The sequence below is a fragment of the Marmota monax genome, unplaced genomic scaffold, assembly GCF_021218885.2.
Source record: "Marmota monax isolate L192 unplaced genomic scaffold, Marmota_monax_Labrador192_F-V1.1 WCK01_AAM20220418_F8-fsc00011, whole genome shotgun sequence".
Classification (NCBI taxonomy): Eukaryota; Metazoa; Chordata; class Mammalia; order Rodentia; family Sciuridae; genus Marmota; species Marmota monax.
In genome coordinates, this window is record NW_026693082.1 from 4,616,016 (window position 1) to 4,634,738 (window position 18,723).

The 18,723-nt window shown below is 48.9% G+C and overlaps 1 protein-coding gene across 3 annotated transcripts in view; it reads right to left on the reverse strand.

Moving 5' to 3' along the window:
- Nucleotides 1-871: 871 nt before the first annotated feature.
- Nucleotides 872-18,723, reverse strand: part of Slc7a1 (solute carrier family 7 member 1) — a 75,211-nt gene continuing 57,359 nt past the window's right edge. For all 3 annotated transcript variants that reach the window (XM_046454155.2, XM_046454154.2, XM_046454153.2), the window contains exons 6-13: nucleotides 15,546-15,667; nucleotides 14,688-14,910; nucleotides 13,405-13,544; nucleotides 10,603-10,705; nucleotides 8,392-8,609; nucleotides 7,949-8,115; nucleotides 7,357-7,465; nucleotides 872-5,908 (exon numbers count right to left, since the gene is read on the reverse strand). In XM_046454155.2, coding sequence (XP_046310111.1) covers nucleotides 5,805-5,908; nucleotides 7,357-7,465; nucleotides 7,949-8,115; nucleotides 8,392-8,609; nucleotides 10,603-10,705; nucleotides 13,405-13,544; nucleotides 14,688-14,910; nucleotides 15,546-15,667 — 1,186 coding nt within the window. In that variant the 3' untranslated portion in view covers nucleotides 872-5,804. The remainder of the gene's footprint in view (nucleotides 5,909-7,356; nucleotides 7,466-7,948; nucleotides 8,116-8,391; nucleotides 8,610-10,602; nucleotides 10,706-13,404; nucleotides 13,545-14,687; nucleotides 14,911-15,545; nucleotides 15,668-18,723) is intronic.

Genomic DNA, 18,723 nt, shown 5'->3' on the forward strand with positions numbered 1-18,723 from the left:
GCCTGTTGGTTCTCTCCTTCCTTTAAGTTGTGTCTAACAGTAATCACACCGGGGGTGGAAGCTACCCTGTGTTCCTGAGACACATGCACATCCTTGTTTTCACACTGCCCAAGCTTGGGTCTGATTCCCTGTGTGGCCAAGGAACCCAAAATGTGTGTGTAGTGCCCTGGCACGGATTTGCATCACACCGTCCTGATTGTAAACACGATGGGCACCAGAAAGAGCAGTTTGCTGTCCTTTCCTGTCCAGCCCCCTGCATGCCTGCTTCCAGTGCTATCCATCAGCTGAGCAAGCGCAAAGGTTAAACCTTATCTTCCAGGCAACCGGTCTTCCAGTATGAATCACTGCACTCAATGTCTGGGAATTAAGACCCACATGGCTGAATTTGCCTTCTGTGCAAAAACAATGTGTCCTTTCTCCAGGGAGCTGGAGGAGTGGGATATCAATCATTAGAATAGCTACAAATCTGCCCCCAGCTCCTTTATGCCCTGCCTGCACCCCAATCCCCCTAACAAAATAGTGAGCATGTCAGCCAAGGTGTCAGTGGAAGGGCTCTTGCTGAGTCCCATGTCCTTCAGTATTTGTCCAATGGCTGGTGACCTCTGGAACCCCAAAGCCAAGCAGGTTTGGAGACGAGGCAGAAAGAAGACACTCACAAATGTGGGTCTGAGGGATTCCCTGGCTGAGGCTCAAGTGGTCGGGATAAGGATTCCCCCACTGGCTACAAGAAAACGAGGCCATATGATTAAAACCATTGGCTATGGGAAAGCAGGAAGACGCTGAAGGAGCTGAGATCTGTAACTTTCCACAGTGGGGCGCGCTTGGGAGGAAGCCAGGCAAAAGCCGCTAGAAGTCTTGAGATCACACAGTATACACGGAAGCCACAGACAGAATTTATTAGATTTTGCAGAAGCATGAGATAATGTACCACAGAATAGTTTGATTTTACAACATAAAGTATGGTAGGAAGTTGTCAATGTACAGTGTAGTCAGCAAAAAGAGAAACAGAGCAGTTTCACATTTTTTTTAAAGGTGATGGATGACACCTGCGCTTGTCCTTAAAATAAAATAAAATATAATAAGAAAACAGGAGGGGCCCAGCAGAGACCAACCTGATTTGCAGTTCGCATCAGAATCTAAATCTAGTATCACCATTATAAGAAACTATAAGAAAACTATTAGAAAAATAGAACATCAAACGAGCAAAAAAATATCATACAATTTACATAATAAAAAACACACAACTCTTTTGTAATGGCTCCATATTCAGTAGAAGAAAAAAACTTCCTGGAGAAACCACAGCTATTCAGGTTTGATAATAAACCAACCCTCATTAGTATCATGACCCTTTTGTGATCCTTAAACCCACTGAAGCTGAAAGGCACAACGGAAGCAGGAAACATATCTTAAATATATATTATAACTTCTCAAATGGGAAAATAAGTCCCCAAACTGAAAAAGTTTGTCATCGAGAAACATGAAACCATATACCTTGTTAATCAATTAACAAAGTCTGAATGCATCTCCCCACCCCTGCTTCCTGACCCTGCTGGACACATTATCCCCTGAGAACATCCTCTTGGACAAGGTCTCTGTCTCACGTGGGTTTCTGGCCGGCTGGCAGTTCAACTGTTAACAGGACGATCCTGGAGGGCTCCTTGGGAACTGTGCCTAGAGCGCCTTGGTCTCACCAGGTCCCTCTGGGAAGAGAGCCTGTGGTTCAATGAAGCAATGGGCACCAAAAGGCTCTGGATTAAGAGGGACAAAGATGAAAGCCGGGTGACTTATTTTTGCCTTGAGAATCCATTAGGCACCATAACCACAATGTCACTTGGAGTGTAGCATCTGGCACCACCGCATCAATGAAGCATTTCATGATCCCTCAAAAGTCTGACAAATGTACTTCTCCCCTGGGAGCCTCACATAGAATACTCATGACCATGGCAAACAGACAGGGTTTGAATTTTACACAATTATACACAACATATACTCAGTTCCGTCTGAACTTGAACTCCGTAAGTTTTGCACATGCATCACACATCCTCTGCCCAAGTAATTCCCGTCCTGGGAGCACAGGAACCCACTAGAGGGTGGACCTGGACACACTCCTCCACCCGTCCATCAACACCGAGGACAGGCGCCCTGGCACTTGGGTGCCAACGGAACTTAACCGTCAGCTCCTATTAGCGAGAAAAAAGTGTCAGTGAACAGGGCACATTCAAATAAAAAAGGAGGGTCCCAGCGGGGAGCCAGGAACGCTCCTGCAGTGAGCCCAGTATGTCCAGCAACGCGTAAGAAAGGCTGGGTGGGGTCTGTGCAGGGCATGTCCACACATGGAACCCAGCCTCCTGTCCAGTACTCACAGCTGTCCAAGGCTCACCGTGCTGGGAAGAGCCTACAGCTAATTCAGAATGCCTGCTCGGTGTCAGCGGGGAGCGGGGAGCAGGCCCCTCACAAGTCTCCCAGCATCCTGCATGAAGCACCCCAAAGTGCAGGGCGGCCCTGGGTCTCCTCCAGATGTGCACGCGGCCACACCAAAGGTGCAGGAGGGGGCGCTCCAAGGCCTTGGTCAGGAAGGATGGGTGTGGAATCCCAGAGACCCCTCGTCCTGCAGTCACTTCCGGCCACAGGCAGGGGAGTGACATGTGGGGCTAAACACTGCCTCAGCACTTGGAACTAGGTGGCTGATTGCCAGACAGAGATAAGGGATTCAATGGAGTTTTTTGTTTGTTTGTTTGTTTGCCAAATGGGGGAAGATTTGAACAATTCTGAAAACAGTATGAATTTAACAGTTTTCTGAGATGGCCCAGGAAAGAGGAGTATACAGTTTTCCCTCTTGGATTGAAACCATGTGTCCAATGCACAAAAGTCCACCTGAGGCGTGGACGGGGATGATGGGAGTGCCACCCAGAAGGCAGCTCTCGTCCCAGCCCGTCACTGGGGTCCCCCGCTGCTGCTCAGGAGACATTCATCACCCCTATTCTTCAGCAGAGCTCCTGGGGGTTCCTACTATTGGCTTCTTCCTAAATCTGAGCCTGGCAAAGAGAAATTTGAGCCTGGCGAGAGAAAGGGTGCTTACTCATTGAAAATGAGTCTTTCTAATCTGAGTATCTGGGCCCGGTGCACAACAAGAGAAGACAGGGCATTCCACAGGATGTGTGCATCTTCAGAAGGTTTGCACATCCTGACTACGTAGGAAAATACCACCCAAGTCCTGAAACTGAGAATGATATTCTTATTTGCACAAGGGGTTAAGAGATGTGAAACTATTCTTTCTTTTTTTCTTTTCTTTTCTTTTTTTTTTTTGCCTGTGTGTTTTTATTTCCGGGGAAGGAATGAGGGATGTGGTAAGAAAAGGCTTATTAAAATTGAGAGGCTCCACCCCAAATACCATTCCATGTATCACTGCCCCTATTACACAGAAAAGCCCCCTGACAAATGCACACAATCTTTAATAAAAGCAATGAACTCTTCATGCAAGTCACCTTATGTGTGCTTTCTGAAGAAGTTTTTCCTCTAACAAGGGAGGGTACAGGGGCACCATATCCCCCACCCCCGACCCCTGTGAGCTTCTGTGTTGCACAGTAAGCATTTGACTGAGGAACGGAGGGCAGATCTGTGGCTGTCAGCATGTTCCCGTGATGGGAGACTGTCTGACTGTGGTCAAACCCCCAAACACCCCTTCCCACCGTGCAGATTGATGACGATACAGGCCGACACATCAACTTGTAAACAGACCATCAAGCGCTGCTTGCACAAAGATTTCAGCCAGAAAGGAAGTTAAAGAAACAGAATGCTCTCTCCCTCCCACCTCATTGCTCACCCTCCTTCCTCCAAGTTCTCTTTGCCTATACAGAAAAAATAACAGGAAAAAAAAAATCAGGCAAACAAACCTAATAGGTCATAAGAAGACAACAGACAACTAAAACCCCCAACAAAATAAGTTAATGTTTATGAAAATATTTTACAGCACCAATCTACATAAATTTAAATACCTTTCTTTGGAAACCCAACCCTTGGGGTCTTAGGATACTCCCTCTGGGACATTCACAGATGCAACTTGGAATAAAGCTTCCAGCAAGTGATCAGAACTGGGCATAATTACCTAGCTCTTGGCCATGGGCCACCCTCCATTGGCTGACCTGGTCTTTTAGCTGCTTTATTTTTATTTTGTGGTGCTGGGGATCAAACCCAGGGCCTCGCACATGCTAGGCAAGAGCTCCGCCACTGAGCCACAGCCCCAGGCTAGTTTCACTAACGCTTACGTCTCTCTAAGAACCTCCTGGAACAAAGGGGAAAAGACAAGAGCCATCAGTCAATCAAGTTTCTTCCCACCCGATTTGCATCAATGGCCAGGCAGGAAAGAAACAGGAATCTAAGCTTTAAAAGCAGCAGCTACTTCTCTGTGGTGTCTAAAATGCGGCTCGCTCTCACCCTCCCTGTGGGCTCCGGTGGTACTTTAAATGGACGTGAGGCTCCATCAGCATTCCCCTTCCCTGGGCTTCCATCTACAAGGAGTGTGTGAAACGGTGTTGGTCCTGGGTCCCACCCCAGCTACAGAAGGAGGGGACAGAGTGCAGGGTATAGACAGGAGTCACAGAAGGACACTGAGGTCTCCGCTGGACCTCAATGGCATGGAAAGCCGCAGCATCTGGACCACAGATACACAAGAGCAACAGGACTCCAAGTTGCCTCCTTGTGGACCACACACCCCGACCCACAGGCCAGCGGCTCACAGTCATTGTTTGGCCATTTTCCAAGTTAATGTTAAGCCCCAACTTAATCTGGTGGAGTGATTCACAACTAACAGGAGGATTCAATTTCCTTATACATCAGAAGCCAAACAGACCATGTCAGGGGGCAGAAGTGTCACAACCGCACACCGAGCTGCCACCTGTTTTGAGAACCTTATAAGATCCAAAAGACTGGTGCGCAAGCCACCAGAGGGCAAGACTTAGTGAATGGAAAAGACCCCAGAGTGTGAAACTCTTCTGGGGCCAGTCCTACACAAACACAGTGTTCTAGTTACTCAGGACACATGGCCAGCAGCGACAGACACCAGAGCAGCAGGAACTCTTCCTGACCTCCAGGAACGGGACTGGAGAAGGTCCCCTGGTCTATGGGCATGCACGAGACAGCCAGCCCTCCCCTGACCTCAAGGCCTTTGTTCGCACCAGAAGCCTCTCATCTTCGGTGCCTAGGATGAACCGCCTGCCCTCGGTCCTGCTCCCCCGCGGTGGGCTGGGTCTGTGACGGTGTCAGAGCCAACCTGCTCAGAGGGCACGAGCAAGGGAAGTCTAACAGCCCTGTTATTCTTCTAGTGAATTGCTGTCACTCGGCTCTGGGGTGGCACTGCTGGGGACACACTGTTTTGTGGTACTCATCTTGCATCTATGGCCGGCTGTTTGGGGCTGAGGGGGGAAATGGCTACTAGAGGTCTGGAGTATGTATGCTTGCAATACCAGAGCAGTCCCCAGGGAGGGAGACCAGGTGACCTCCCCTCTGCTGGGGGCCACAGCAGCACAGCCGGCTGGCGAGGAGAGGGGCTGTTTCCTTTGTTCAGAGGGAAGTAAGGAGATATATGGCCAGCCACAGCCAGGTGGCCCTGGCCAGGGAGCTGTCTGGAGGAGGCCGGGGCCTCAGGCGCTGGCTGCGGCTGCAATACGGTTAGTTGCACCTTTGGTGGCACTGGGGGTGTCGAGGACGAGGGTGGTTCCTATTATACTGCTGGAGAGTGAGGTGCTGCCCAGTCCTCTGCAGACATCCCTCGGGGCTGCCACAGCTCTGGCCAGCGAGGCTGCATGTCACTTGCACTGGTTCAAATTGCCGTCGGGAGTCTTTGCCTGGTCAGTGCCCAGGGACGCCTCCTCGCTGTGCCACAGCCCATAGCCGAAGTAGATGACGAAGCCTGTGGGCCAAAAGCAGAGCAGAGGCGTGAGCAGGGTGGGCGGGGCTACCCAGCACACGCGGGGGCTCAGGTGCAGAGGGCCGCCGGGGCGCGGACTTCTCCATCTGCACAAACTGGGCACGTATATAAGGTCAGCCAAGGTCATCGACTTACTTCTCCTATGCAAAGCTACCCACATCCTTCCAGACGTCCTCACACTGCCCCTTCCTGAGCAGCTGGGGGCTGGAGCCTCAGGGCCCCAGCTTAACCCCTACTGCTCCTGACGAAGGTGGGATTTGGGGCAGGTTCTTGGCTTTCTGCCTAGTCCCACTGCAGGTGAGGGAACCTACTCAACCTGAAAAGCCAGCATCCGTGACTCCAAAGGTGTTAGTGGGGCCTGCAGCCTAGGCTTCTAACCCCTTGCCCAGGGACTGGCCAGCGGCCCCAGGGCCACCTTTTGCGGTTGACACATGGGAAGAAGCTCAGGAAACGACCTCACAGGGACTTCTACGGGGGTGGTAGGAAGAGGCGCTCCTCACCACCACCAGCAAGTGGCCACAGTGGGCAAAAAGCAGCTGTTTTAACGAGTGCTATAGAGTCTAATCTCACAGGCGAGACTGCAGAGGAGGACCTGTCCCTTCACCTAAAGAGGAGTATATGTCCTTGAGAAAAAGTGCCGCTGGGGACCCTGGGACACCAAGAGGTAGCAGCCATCTTGCTATAGCACCTGAACCCAGGGCTGACAGTCTTGTCAAGGACACAGCCCTCAGGGCAAAGGTCAAGGAGGGGCTCCTGGGCATCAGTGTGAGGACTCAGACACTGAGAGGAGAGACCCAGGTAGAGCCCCTCCAGGACCAGGGGTCAGAGGCCCACAGGGACTGGGACACAGCCCTAGAGAGGGTTCACTGACACCCAGACCAGGCACCCCTGGTCGTCACATGTCAGGAAAAAGAGAATGAGTCCTGTCAAGAGCCTCCCGGCCCTGGAAGTACCTTCCCCGGGCTCTGAAGTGCTGTCCTTCTGTGAGGAAGACACTATCATCAGTCGGTGATCCCATGCCTGCCAGGGTCTACAGTCCCACACAGACCCGGTGCGGGTCAGGCTGCAGAGGGCCCAATCCAGATTCTTCCGAATGGAGTAACAGGTATCTTATCACCAATACTCCGAGCCTGGTACTTAGTAACATCCAGCCCCAGCCTAACAAGGTAACCAGCTTGGGCAATAGACTCTTACCTTGAAAAGTATCTAAAAGGGAGGGGAGAACCCACAACCTACCAGGGGGGCCTAACATTGTTTTAGAAAAAACAGTTGATGACGTGTTTCCTTGTGTTATGAAATCTGGAACGAAGGAGGGTCTGTGACATTAACCTCCCAGCCAAATAGCAGGCAAGACAAATGAGCAGCCCTCATAGGCCTGAGGGCAGGGGGAGGCCCCAGGAGAAGGTGGAAAAACCCCTGACCTAACATACCTATGAGCATCCACACAGCAAACCGGACCCACGTGCCCTGGTCCAGCTGCATCATGAGATAGATATTCACAAAAATGCTCAGGACAGGAAGCACCGGCAAGAAGGGGACCTGCAGAGACAAAAGGCGGTGTCAGATCACAGAGGGTGGCGACTGCAATGCACATCCCCACACCTCCAGTTCACACGGACACGCCCACCGGCAAATCCCAGTAGGTGGAATTGGATTCCAAGCCACTAATTGCCAAAGTGAACTTCTTTCTAATTTTCCTCTCATTATTCTCCACTTCATCTCTAAGGCAAAACTATTTTATGATTCGTATAATCTAAAAATGTAGAAGCTTGGAAATGACATGTAATCCACTGAGACAGACATTTACAGTAAGTCCCCGTGGACGAAGTGCACCCCATCACCCGAGAGTCACGGCTTTACTCAGCAGACACCCCCTGTGTCCTAAGGATCCCTGCCCCATTTCCCAAGGGCAGCTGGCCTGAGCACCTCTGGAGCACCAAGGTCTGGAACAGCCTCCCAGCAGGACCAGGTCTCAGATCTACCAGGAGATTCCCCACAGGTCTATTAAGCTGAGGTGCTCACCTTGAACGAGAGCTTGGTTTTGCTTTCGGACTGCCTCCAGATGATGCCCGTGACCAGTGCACAGAGGAGGATAGATCCCGTGACCAGAAAGATTGCCCACAGCTCCCCATTGCCCAGAGCCTCTCTTCCAAGCACGGCCACCAGGCACAATATGATGATAAGAATTGCTGAGAGGGAGAGAAAAAAAAGAGGGGTACAGCTCAACCAGTTCTCAAGTTCCTACAGGTACCCTCCATTCTCCCCAAAAACCTGTCCAGAGGGAACTTCATTTCTGTGGAATCAATTACAATTTGGACAGAAAAATTTATGTCACAGTCTGTTAGCAAACCAGATATTCATCTTCTCCAGCAACGTCCCCCCCACCCCATCCCCATTGACAAGAAACCCTACAGTGCCAACAAGCAAGTCCCCACACCCCTTACAGGGAAGAGGCAAGCTCTTACCTATGAGGCTGGCTGAAATGTTCACAACTAGCCCAGACAACTTGGAAGGCTCCATGTTTTTGGGTGACAGTATAGCTTTCAAAGAAAACTTCTCTGCTTCTGGTAAAAAGCCTGTCTGGGAATCACTGGTGCTCACCAGTTCATTCTGGTCGACTTGATCTAGCTCATCACTGGTTCTGGCCATCTGGTACACCAGGTTCGGCTGTTCTGGCTGATATCTGGAAAGAGATGCATGGGGCATGACCACTGTAATCTGCTTTCATTAAGGGAAGAAGCACACAACTGAAGTTCTCAGCAAGCCTTCAAAGATAAATTGCCCGAGACACAAGGCATGAAATAGGACAGAGAGGGTCAGAATGGTATAGAGACTGGGAAGAGACCTGGGTACTTCTTCCAGCTTCTCGGTAACACCCTCAATGTCTGTTTTGGGGGAATATGACCTCCACTGTAAGGCAACTCAGTCAATGTCCCAAGAGTTTCTCTACGAATGTGAAGAAGGGACCCTTGAATGTTAAGATATTAGGCCACTTCCCTCAAAACCATGTTTGCAGAGAGCTAAGAGTAAGGACAGAAATAGAAAGCAATAACACTAGAATCCTGTTTGGTGCAGAGAGCCAGAGAATCCTGTCTGCAGGCTGATGGATTTGAGAAATTCTGTTTGCGTGACCTAATTGGATCAATTTATTCTAAAACTCCAAGAGCCTTGGAGTAAATAACTCTATAGAGCTGGGTGAAGGACCGAGCCTGAGGCATGATTTCCAGGACAGGAGCTACCTGCAAGAAAAGCTTCCATTTTAAACGTGGTTCCTTATCTTTGCCCAAAATGAACAAAGTGCAACTCTCTTCCACAGCTTCGAAAAACAGAATGCCTTTTAAATTCTTTTGCATATTATCAATTCTAAGAGTGAGCAATAAAGATAGTTAATTGTTTTTGCACAGAGTCTCCTGTGTAACATGACCTTGGTCAATTAAGAAAGTGGAGGAAACTTTGAGAACATTCTAGCATTGTGCCAAGGGAAGGAAGGAATAAAAGGCATGTAGAATAGTTTTAGCTGATTCTACAAAGCCACCACTGAGGCTCAGCTCAGGTCCTATGTAAATTAGGTGCTGAGTACATCAGAAATGGGACCAACGGCCTCACAAGTATAAATACCTGAAAAGAAATGAGGACGTTCTTGCAGGGTGACCAACACTAGAGTCTCCATGAGCATATGGTCTCATGACAAGTGCCACCTTGGGCCATCCCTGGGGTGGAGCCCTGTCTCCCCACAGTAAAAGGAAAACTGAAGCCTAGAGCTGTGCTTTGGGAGGAGGTACTGGGGTGGGTGAGAACACCAAGCCCTGATCTTGGGCCCAGGAGCCACTTCACTGTGACTGTCCTCAAGATGGAAAGAGCCAGACCCAGGAACATGTCCCTGAAAATCAACCGAGGCCACCCACACCAAGCAAGGGGATTCATTTTCCCAGTCACAGTGCAACCAGGCTCCAGGAGCATCACACAGTTCCTTGGATCCTCCCAGTGCCCTCCAGGGCCAGGGCCCAGTCCCCTCTATCCCAAGAATTTGGACAGTTTTAGTCATTACCCTAAACCTTCAAAAATCTTAATCCCAGGATCCAGACCCAACAGTGGAGCTGAGAACCATCTGTATCTTCCTAACTTCTACCCAGAAAAAATGAGGGCACATGATTCAGGAAGGTTGGAGCCACCCTGACTCTTTTCAAGTGTTTCCAACTGCCACACCATACACTGTCCTTGGCAACTTCCAAAGGAGCTGTCACCAACCTAAAAGTTATGCCACATTTTTTATTTTATTTTATATTTTTTAGGAGAGAAAGAGAGAGAGAGAATTTTCTAATACTTATTTTTCAGTTTTTGGAGGACACAACATCTTTATTTTATTTTTCTGTAGTGCTGAGGATCGAACCCAGCGCCGCGTGCATGCCAGGCGAGCGTTACCGCTTGAGCCATATCCCTAGCCCAACACATTTTTTTTTCATATTTTATTTTAAGACAGGGTCTTGCTGAGTTGCTAGGTGCCTGGCTAAGTTGCTGAGGCTGGCTTTGAACTCTCAATCCTCCTGCCTCAGCCTCCTGAGCCGTTGGGATTATAGGCATGTGCCACCATGCCCATCCACATAAGCCTTTTATTAGGATGTTAAATGGCTACACGCACCTACCTTTGTCATGGAGCCCAGAAACGCCATACGTACCGTAAGACTAAAACACAGGCTGCCACCAGAGAGTACGCCAGGAGCGTGCCAATGGACATGAGGTCCACCAAGTCCTTCAGGTCAAAGAGAAAGGCCATCACAGCTGGGGAGAAGACAGACATCAGGATCCACAGATGGTCCTCTGCAGAGGTCAACACCGGGACCACCACCCACCACCTGTGGCCTAGGGCACACGAGGCGCACTGCTTTTACTCCCAGCCCCAATCCCAGCCTTTCCATGGAAAGATACTGCTTCAAGGGAAGACAATGTTCAGGATTAAAACATAGACGCGGTTTTCAACAGATGGTAGCCATAATTAATAGTAATAACTAACATTTGTATAAAGAGGACTTTTATCCTTTTTGATCCCCATTGATAAACTTCGCAAGCCATCCCTACATACAGATGGAGAAACAGAAGTTTAAGGTTTAGGAGACTTATCTAAGGTTACACAGCTAGTGAACGGAAGTGCTGGAATCTGAAGTAGGTTCCTGTGACTGAGTCCTCTACACTCAACTGACTCACAGACAGTCATGTCAGTCCATCCATCTATCCATCCATCAATTATCCATCCACCTGCCATCCACCCTTCATCCATCCAATCAGTCATCCACCCATCCATCCACTGTCCATCCAACACTCATCCATCATTCTTCTATCCATCTATCATCCACTCATCTGTCCTCCATCCAGCACTGTGACGGTCACTGGGTGCTAGATATACACCACCAAACTGGCCGATGGCAACAAGGATAGGAGGCAGCAGAGGCCAGTCTGGTGCTCTGGGAAGCCTCGCGGGGCTCCTAACCAGGCAGGTGAGTAGGGAAAGTGGAGCTATTCTTCACGTGTTAAATCGCTCCACATGGGAGAAACTTGGAAGAGTTTTTTCCAAATGATATCAGCCCCGTCATCATATCCCCCCCTGCCTCAAAAAGAATTGAACGTGCATGCTTGAACTAGGCCTGTAGCTCCGAGGTAGAGCACTCGCCTGGCATGCACAAAGCCCTGGGTTTGATCCCCAGCATTGCAAAATAAAATTAAAAAAAATTTTTTTAAAGTGTGGGTTTTGAAAATTTATAATTTCTGCAAGATGTGTGTCTATTTATGTCAGGGTCCATGTCAAGTTTCCCATTTTAAAAAGGAACTTGGCAAGACCTGCTTTGGGATATTTTCAGATCACATGTAATCAATACAAGTTAAAACATAAACATGAAAACATTATTCTCCACAAATATTTCTGGAGCCCCACTAGATCACTGCACACCACACAAATTTAAATTGAGGATAAAAAATAGGATTAAAGAGCAATGAAGGCCTTCTGGATAATTAGAACAGTATCCAACTGTGCATGCCAAAGATGCCTACGTTCCTACTCATAGAGAAACCCGAGACAAATTTCTTCCATGTGAGGTGATTTCAGAAAACCAAATACTTATCACTCTTGCCAAATGAAGAGAAAGCAAATCCCTGGCCTGGTGAGTGGTATGTGCTTTATAACTACTTAACAGATTACAGTTTGATCTCCTTTTATTGGCACGGGGAGGAAATTAAGGCTTGTCTTTTGTATGATCAACTCACATGTAAACACTGAAAAAAATTACTATTTCCAATTCCTTAGTCCTTCAGATGTACTGGTCATGTTCTGATATATAGCCCCCTTTGACCTGACCACCTGGATCACTTGCAAGAGTGTAAATTACATTTAAAAAAAAAAAAAAAAAAACATTGAATAATTTAAAAATTGCTTTCTTCTTTTATATCTATCTACCCACAGAACTAAGCATGCTCTGCTAGGGCCTAAGTAACATAACTTAGTAAATAATTCATGCATTGAAGACGGTCAAGTGTCTTGCCAGTGGCCATTCCACAAATCACAGAGGTACCAATCCTGACTGGTGTGTGACTGTCATGTGTCCCGATTTATCAGAAAGAACCACAGCTCTAGGTGGCCTGGCTGCTTTGAACATAAACACAAACCAGGAATCAAGGATCACCTCTGCCCTTCCTGGGTATGCATCTTCCCTCCATCTCTCTGGGCCTCCATTTGTACATCTGTACAATGGGATGGAACCCGACTCTCAGTGCTCATGCAATCATGAAAAAAATCAAGAAAGAAGGAAACTACGAACACATTAATGGAGCAGAGTGCATGAAAGCAACCTCTCACTTCCCCTTTCCTTCACTGGGGTCCCTGGAACGTGACACAGTTCAGAGAGCTCCTTATTCCACTGATTTCATCCGTCAAAACTGACCTCTCAGAGATGGACCTGATTTGATAAGAGAACCCTCCTCTGGGTCTGCCATTGTTTATAAACTTAGAAGCAAAAGGCTTCATCAGTAACACTCTCAATATCCTCCAGGGAATTGGTGGCACGTTGTATTAAACACCAACTTTTAGGGACACTCATTTTCCAGAGAATCTATGGGTGAAGATTCAAAGACATTGGATTTCCAAGGAATAACCCAGTGTCTCACTTGGCTTGTCTCATGCTAGTTGCCAGCCTGCTGAAGTCTACCGAGGGACACGTTCAAGGTGGGAAAGCCAAAGGTTGTCCTTGGAGAGGGTAAGGAGAGCTCACACTGTCTGGGAATTCCATCATGCCCTCTGGCCTCTCTGCCTTCTGTCCAAGAAGGGGCAGTTATCTTTCAATGAACCAGTTCAAAGTGCAAAACCCAAGAGTTAAAAAGGCCAGTGAAGATTTCTCAGACAGGTGTGATTGATTGGTGCCTTCCCAGCCTCCCTGGGGAGTGAGAACTCAATTATTAAGACGCTAGCATGTGAAGTGAGTTCCCGAGCTTACCAGCAATGGCACCTGATGTCAGTGTGGCGATTATAGGGGTTTTGGTCCTATCATTGATTTTGGCCAAAAATTTAAACAGCAGTCCATCCTCAGCCATGGCGTAGATAACTCGTGGCATGGGAAACATGGAACCTAGAAGACTAGGCAGAGGAAACAGCAAAACACGTGAGTAAAACAAAATGCGCTCATCAGGAACAAAGGCGCCATATGCTACCGTGCACAATTTACCACCGAGGAGAGGAGGGAAGCCGGTATTTCTCACCAAGACCTGGCTTCCCTCCAAACTGTGCAAAGCCCACCTCAACCCCAGGAAAAGCACATACTGCAAGAGAGGGCTAGGGTAAAGAATGCAGAACGTCTAGTGTAAACTAACTTGTGATCCAGACGTAATCATTAGGAAAGGGAAGTTTTGTATTTATTCATACAATTATTTCTAGTTGAATCAAACAAAATAAAAGCAATCACGCATTCATGAGGATTTCTCTCTGGCAAATCAATATTTAGCAAATAGATCCTGTTTACGCAGGCTGGCAGGAAATACCCAGGGCAAAATGTTTCTCATTACAAGGCCCTTACTCCTTTTTTTCCAAAGTAGTTCCTGCTTTCTAGTCAAACTAAGGGCCAACGGGGGGGCAAAAGAGGGCCCTGTCCAGAGGCCAAAGTTAGGGTCAGGGTGTAAGCCCCTGTTAACCAGATCACATCCAAACATTGGCCTCAGGCTCTTCAGGATGAAGACCCAGTTCTCTCCCCTGGTCCATGGTCTTGCTATCTGTGGTTACAGTTACCCATGGTCAACCACAATCCCAAAGTATTACATGAGAAATTCCAGAAATAAACCATTAACAAATGCTGAATAATTTGTATCGCATTATATTCTTATAATTGTTTTACTTAATTATTAGCCAGTGTTGTTAATCTCTTACTGAGCCTAAATCATAAATTAAACTTAATCACAGGTACATAAGCATTGGAAACAATGTCATACATGTATGCATTCAATACTGTCTGTGGTTTCAGGTATCTCCTGGGAGTCTTGGAGCTATCTCCCCATGGATAAGAAGGCATGACTGTATCAATAACACAGCAACTTTGGGGATGATTAAAAGCAATGGCGAAGAAAAAAAAAATACACAGTCCAGGCTGGGGTGCTGGCTTGAGTTCAAGAGAAAGGAGGGTTTTTAGTGGTGAATCCACCCGTCATGGCTTCTCATGGTTTTTACAGCCTTCCCCCTTCCCCAGAGTGCCAGGCTCCCATGAGAAGCATCCACAGAAGCCCCTCTCACCTGGTGGAAAGTGCGCAGAGCGAGCCCACAGCCACTGCATACTTGGCGCCCTCCCAGCCCACATGCTTGAAGGCATCAGGCAGGGGGCTGTCTATGTCCAGGCAGAAATAGGGCATCATGAGCGTGAGGGCGGCGGACACCCCGAAGTATGCAATGAAGCAAATCAGGAGGGAGGCCACGATGCCCACAGGGATTGCCTTCTGGGGGTTCTTGACTTCTTCACCTGGAATCAGCAAGGACTCAGCCAAGGAGGGTCAACAGCACGAGGCAGCCCAACCACCCACATGACACCCAGGACCCCTCAGTGTCAGGGAACCCACGCAATACCAAGAACAGCCCCCTACGGTGCTCAGCCCCACAGAATGGGCCCTCCTTGCTTCCTACTGTGGAGGGGCAGCCCTGGGTGACGCACACAGGACGGCCCACAGCCTAGGGTCGGTGCTCTGTGCCCTTGTGCTGTGGTCGGCTAAGGCAGACACCTGTTTCCTTTGGCTGAGAAAACGTGAAAGGCTCCAGGGAGCGGGGCCTATTCAGTCCACCAGGATGACACTGTTTCTAATGGCCTCGTTTCTCCCAGATGATGCAGATATGAAACCAGGCTGCAGCCAGGCCGTCGTTCTCCCCTGCTAACCAGCTCTGTCAGTTATGTTCATGAGGCAGTTTCCTGGCAGGAACTGCCACTCGAGGAAGTGATAAAGGGGGTGGGGGGACATCAGCAGGAATCACAGATCTGTGCGTTACTAGTGGGCAAAAGAGCAGCAATCAGAAGGTGCCAGCAGGAAGGGAGGTGTCACATCGTGTTGGCCACGGGTGGCATGAGTCCCGCCTGCCTGCTGGGGGATCCCGGTGGGGGCGTACCTGTGGTGGCGATGCAGTCAAAGCCCACGAAGGCGTAGAAGCAGGTCGCTGCCCCTGACAGGACACCGGAGAATCCGAAGGGCATGAATCCACCCATGTCAACTTTCCCTTCTTTTGTGTCACTAGAAAAAGAGTCAAAGATTAGGACATCTGTGGTGCAGTCTGGTACAAGGAGTGGAGTGTATCTCCTAAAGAAAAGTGACCACAGACTGTCCCCCCACCACCCTGTTAGACCCAGGGCTTCAGACCCTTAGGCCACCATCCTTAGGCTGGGGCATTTTAACTCTGTGGATAGCAGGACTCTGTCTTTCCGAGTCCAGAGCCACAATGGTATACACTATCCACCCTTCCAGAAGCATCTTTTATGTACTGACTTTGGGAGAGACAGGCAGGGAGTCCAACAGGAAACAGGAAGACTCTAGCCACTGTGGCTGGTCCCATGCCCTCCTCCCCAGACCCTCAGGGAAAGACATGAGCAGCCAGTCAACTGCAGTGTCCCTGTCCCAGGTCCCCTATTTATCAGTACTCTCAAAACAGATATTTTCCTGGAGACTAAGGTTAAAAAAAGTGAATTGTCCCTGTCAACCCTAGCATTTCTGAGGTGCCCCTATCCACCAGGTCGTGAGCTGCTGACATGCCCTGAATAAAAATGAAGGATGTCACCCTTGATGGTTCCTTTAAACAACCGGGGGGGGGGGGGGGGCGCACCAGGAAGGCTGAGGACTCTATGCCAAGGAGGAGGAGAGCACAGGGAGCTGCATCATTACTAAACCCCAGAGAGACGGGCAAACACAAGGGCAAGGAGTGGCTGAACGCGCTTTCGTCATCCAGACAGATAACAAAAAAAGTGTGGGAGAGACGGAAGGAAAGGGCTCTGGGTGATGCATGGAGGGAGGAGGCAAAGGAAAAGATAGCTACTGGTTCCCAGGACTGTGTTGGGGGGCACCAGATGACCCCTGAAGCTGAGGGACAGAGGGCCAGGTGGACTCCTAGAGCCGTGAGCAGAGGTGAACCACGGCAGCTGTGGCCCCCGCTGCACCTGCTCCTCAAACCCCACCTGACACTAGCGAGGCCAGATGTCGGGACACCATCAGCTACAAACAGGAGCAAGGTCCTGCCATTCAAAGATCTGCGGGGGACGCTGGCAAGTAAAACCGACCAGGCGCAAAACAACAGAGGAGAAAGGGAAGGAATAGGACGCACACTCTTGCACTCGATCATGTCTGTGAAAAGAAAAGCCAGAAGCTTACACACAAAAAATAACACAAATGACTCCCCACTGGGGGTGGGCAGGAGAATGAGGCAGATGAAGAAAGAAACGGGAACAAGATTTTTCAATGGAAATCTTAACATTAGGATATACGAACCATGTGATTATTTTACTCCAAAAGTTAAACTCAGCTTTTAAGTTTGGGTGTTCCTGGTCCCAGAGGCCCAGCAGGGATGGAAACATAAGCACAGAACCCGCTCCACGGCGCCTCAAGCCACAGCGTTTACAAGCATTTTTAGAGCCTCCTCATATACCATCAATTATTAAACTGGCACATGCACTTGGGCGTGGGTCCATGTGTCACTGGCACTGCCACCGTGGGTAAACAGGTTCATGGGGATGTGAGATACTGCCACCACTGCCACCTAACCAATGGCAGCTGGTGACAAAGAGAAGCTACACCCAGGCCTCAGTGCAGCGTCTGTCCCTGGCAGTCTGGGTGACCAGCCTTTCTGCATTCCACTCAATGGGTTACTGAGACGTTAGAAGGAAGACAGCTGACAACGTACGGGTCTGTGCCACTAGGTATCACCCTCCGGTATCCTAACATCTCCCTGCCACCCTGACATAACTGTTGGCTGTCCCTGACCGGGACATCTCCCACTTCTTCTACCTTATTTTAGTGGGCCACATGGCCACTCGGAATCGAGACTGTGCACTTCTCAGATCCTCCAGCTGTAGGTGCAGGCACTTGACTGTGTTCAAGGACATCAAAGCAGACATGGTGTGCACATCTTCTGAGAAATGCCCCAGATTAGGGCGGGGAGGGAGGGTGCTCTTCTCCTTCCTGCTGGACGGAGTGGGAGGAGCCATTGTGGGCTCTGGGGTGGTCTTGGAAATGTGGGTCATGGACAAAGCGATGAAATGGAAGAAGTGGATTCCTCATCCAAGGAATGGAAGATGTTGGACTGACCATGTCCACATGTTGACTGCAGAAAGCTACGTCTATCTCAGGAAGTCCGTGTGATTTTTCCACCGTAACAGACATCACCCAACAAAACCTCAACAGACTGCCATGTGACCTGGATGAGTTTCTGTTACTTCATGTGTTAGCCATTTCCAGGACATTGGGTAAAGCCAGAGTGGTGGCAAGGAGCTATCCAGACAGAGGGTGTCACTCCTGTCCCAGACCCAGAGACAAAACAACTTAGGCTGGAAGGCTTCCCTACCAGTCACAGAAAGAAAAGTCATCAGAAAATCCTCCCAACCTCGCACTCCGAAGCTCCCGTGTCATCATTTGGTTGGGAAAAGCCCCGTTATTTCAGTGGGACAAGCAATTTCATGCAAGACTTCATGGTCATTGTCATAGACACAAATCTGCAGCTGGAGATTTTAATAAAATGAAAGAACCAGCTCTTCTGCCAGCCTACAGAATCCACTTCTTAAAGTGGCTGGTCCCTTGCCACCCCAACAGCAGTGTCCCAGGTCTACAGTTGGAACTGAGGAGCACCACCCGTGACCAGGAGGCCAGGGCAACAAACACTTCTCTGTCTGGAAGACCGGCGCAGTTCATCATCTCCAGGGCAACCAGAGAAGGATGACCCATGAAAGTGACACCGTGGCTGACACAATCAATCTCTTGATAGAAATAATAAAATTAAATTTTGACTAGCAACCAAGAAACAAGAAGAGCCCTCTGTATTTCATTCCTGACCTGAAAACAGGAACCAGCAAAATATGCTCTCAAAGTTTTCAAAGTCTACTATGACAGTACTTCAAAGCATATTTTGAATTGGCTTTACTCCACCCTGAATTAATAAATTTGGTATAAATACGGCTCTGGAATGCTGGGGAATGATATGGTAAAAATCCTTATTTCTCTGTCATAGTGTTTGGAAAGGGAAGGCTGATTTTTATTGGAACTGATAACCACATAATAGCAGCATTAGTGATGTTTCATGCATCTCA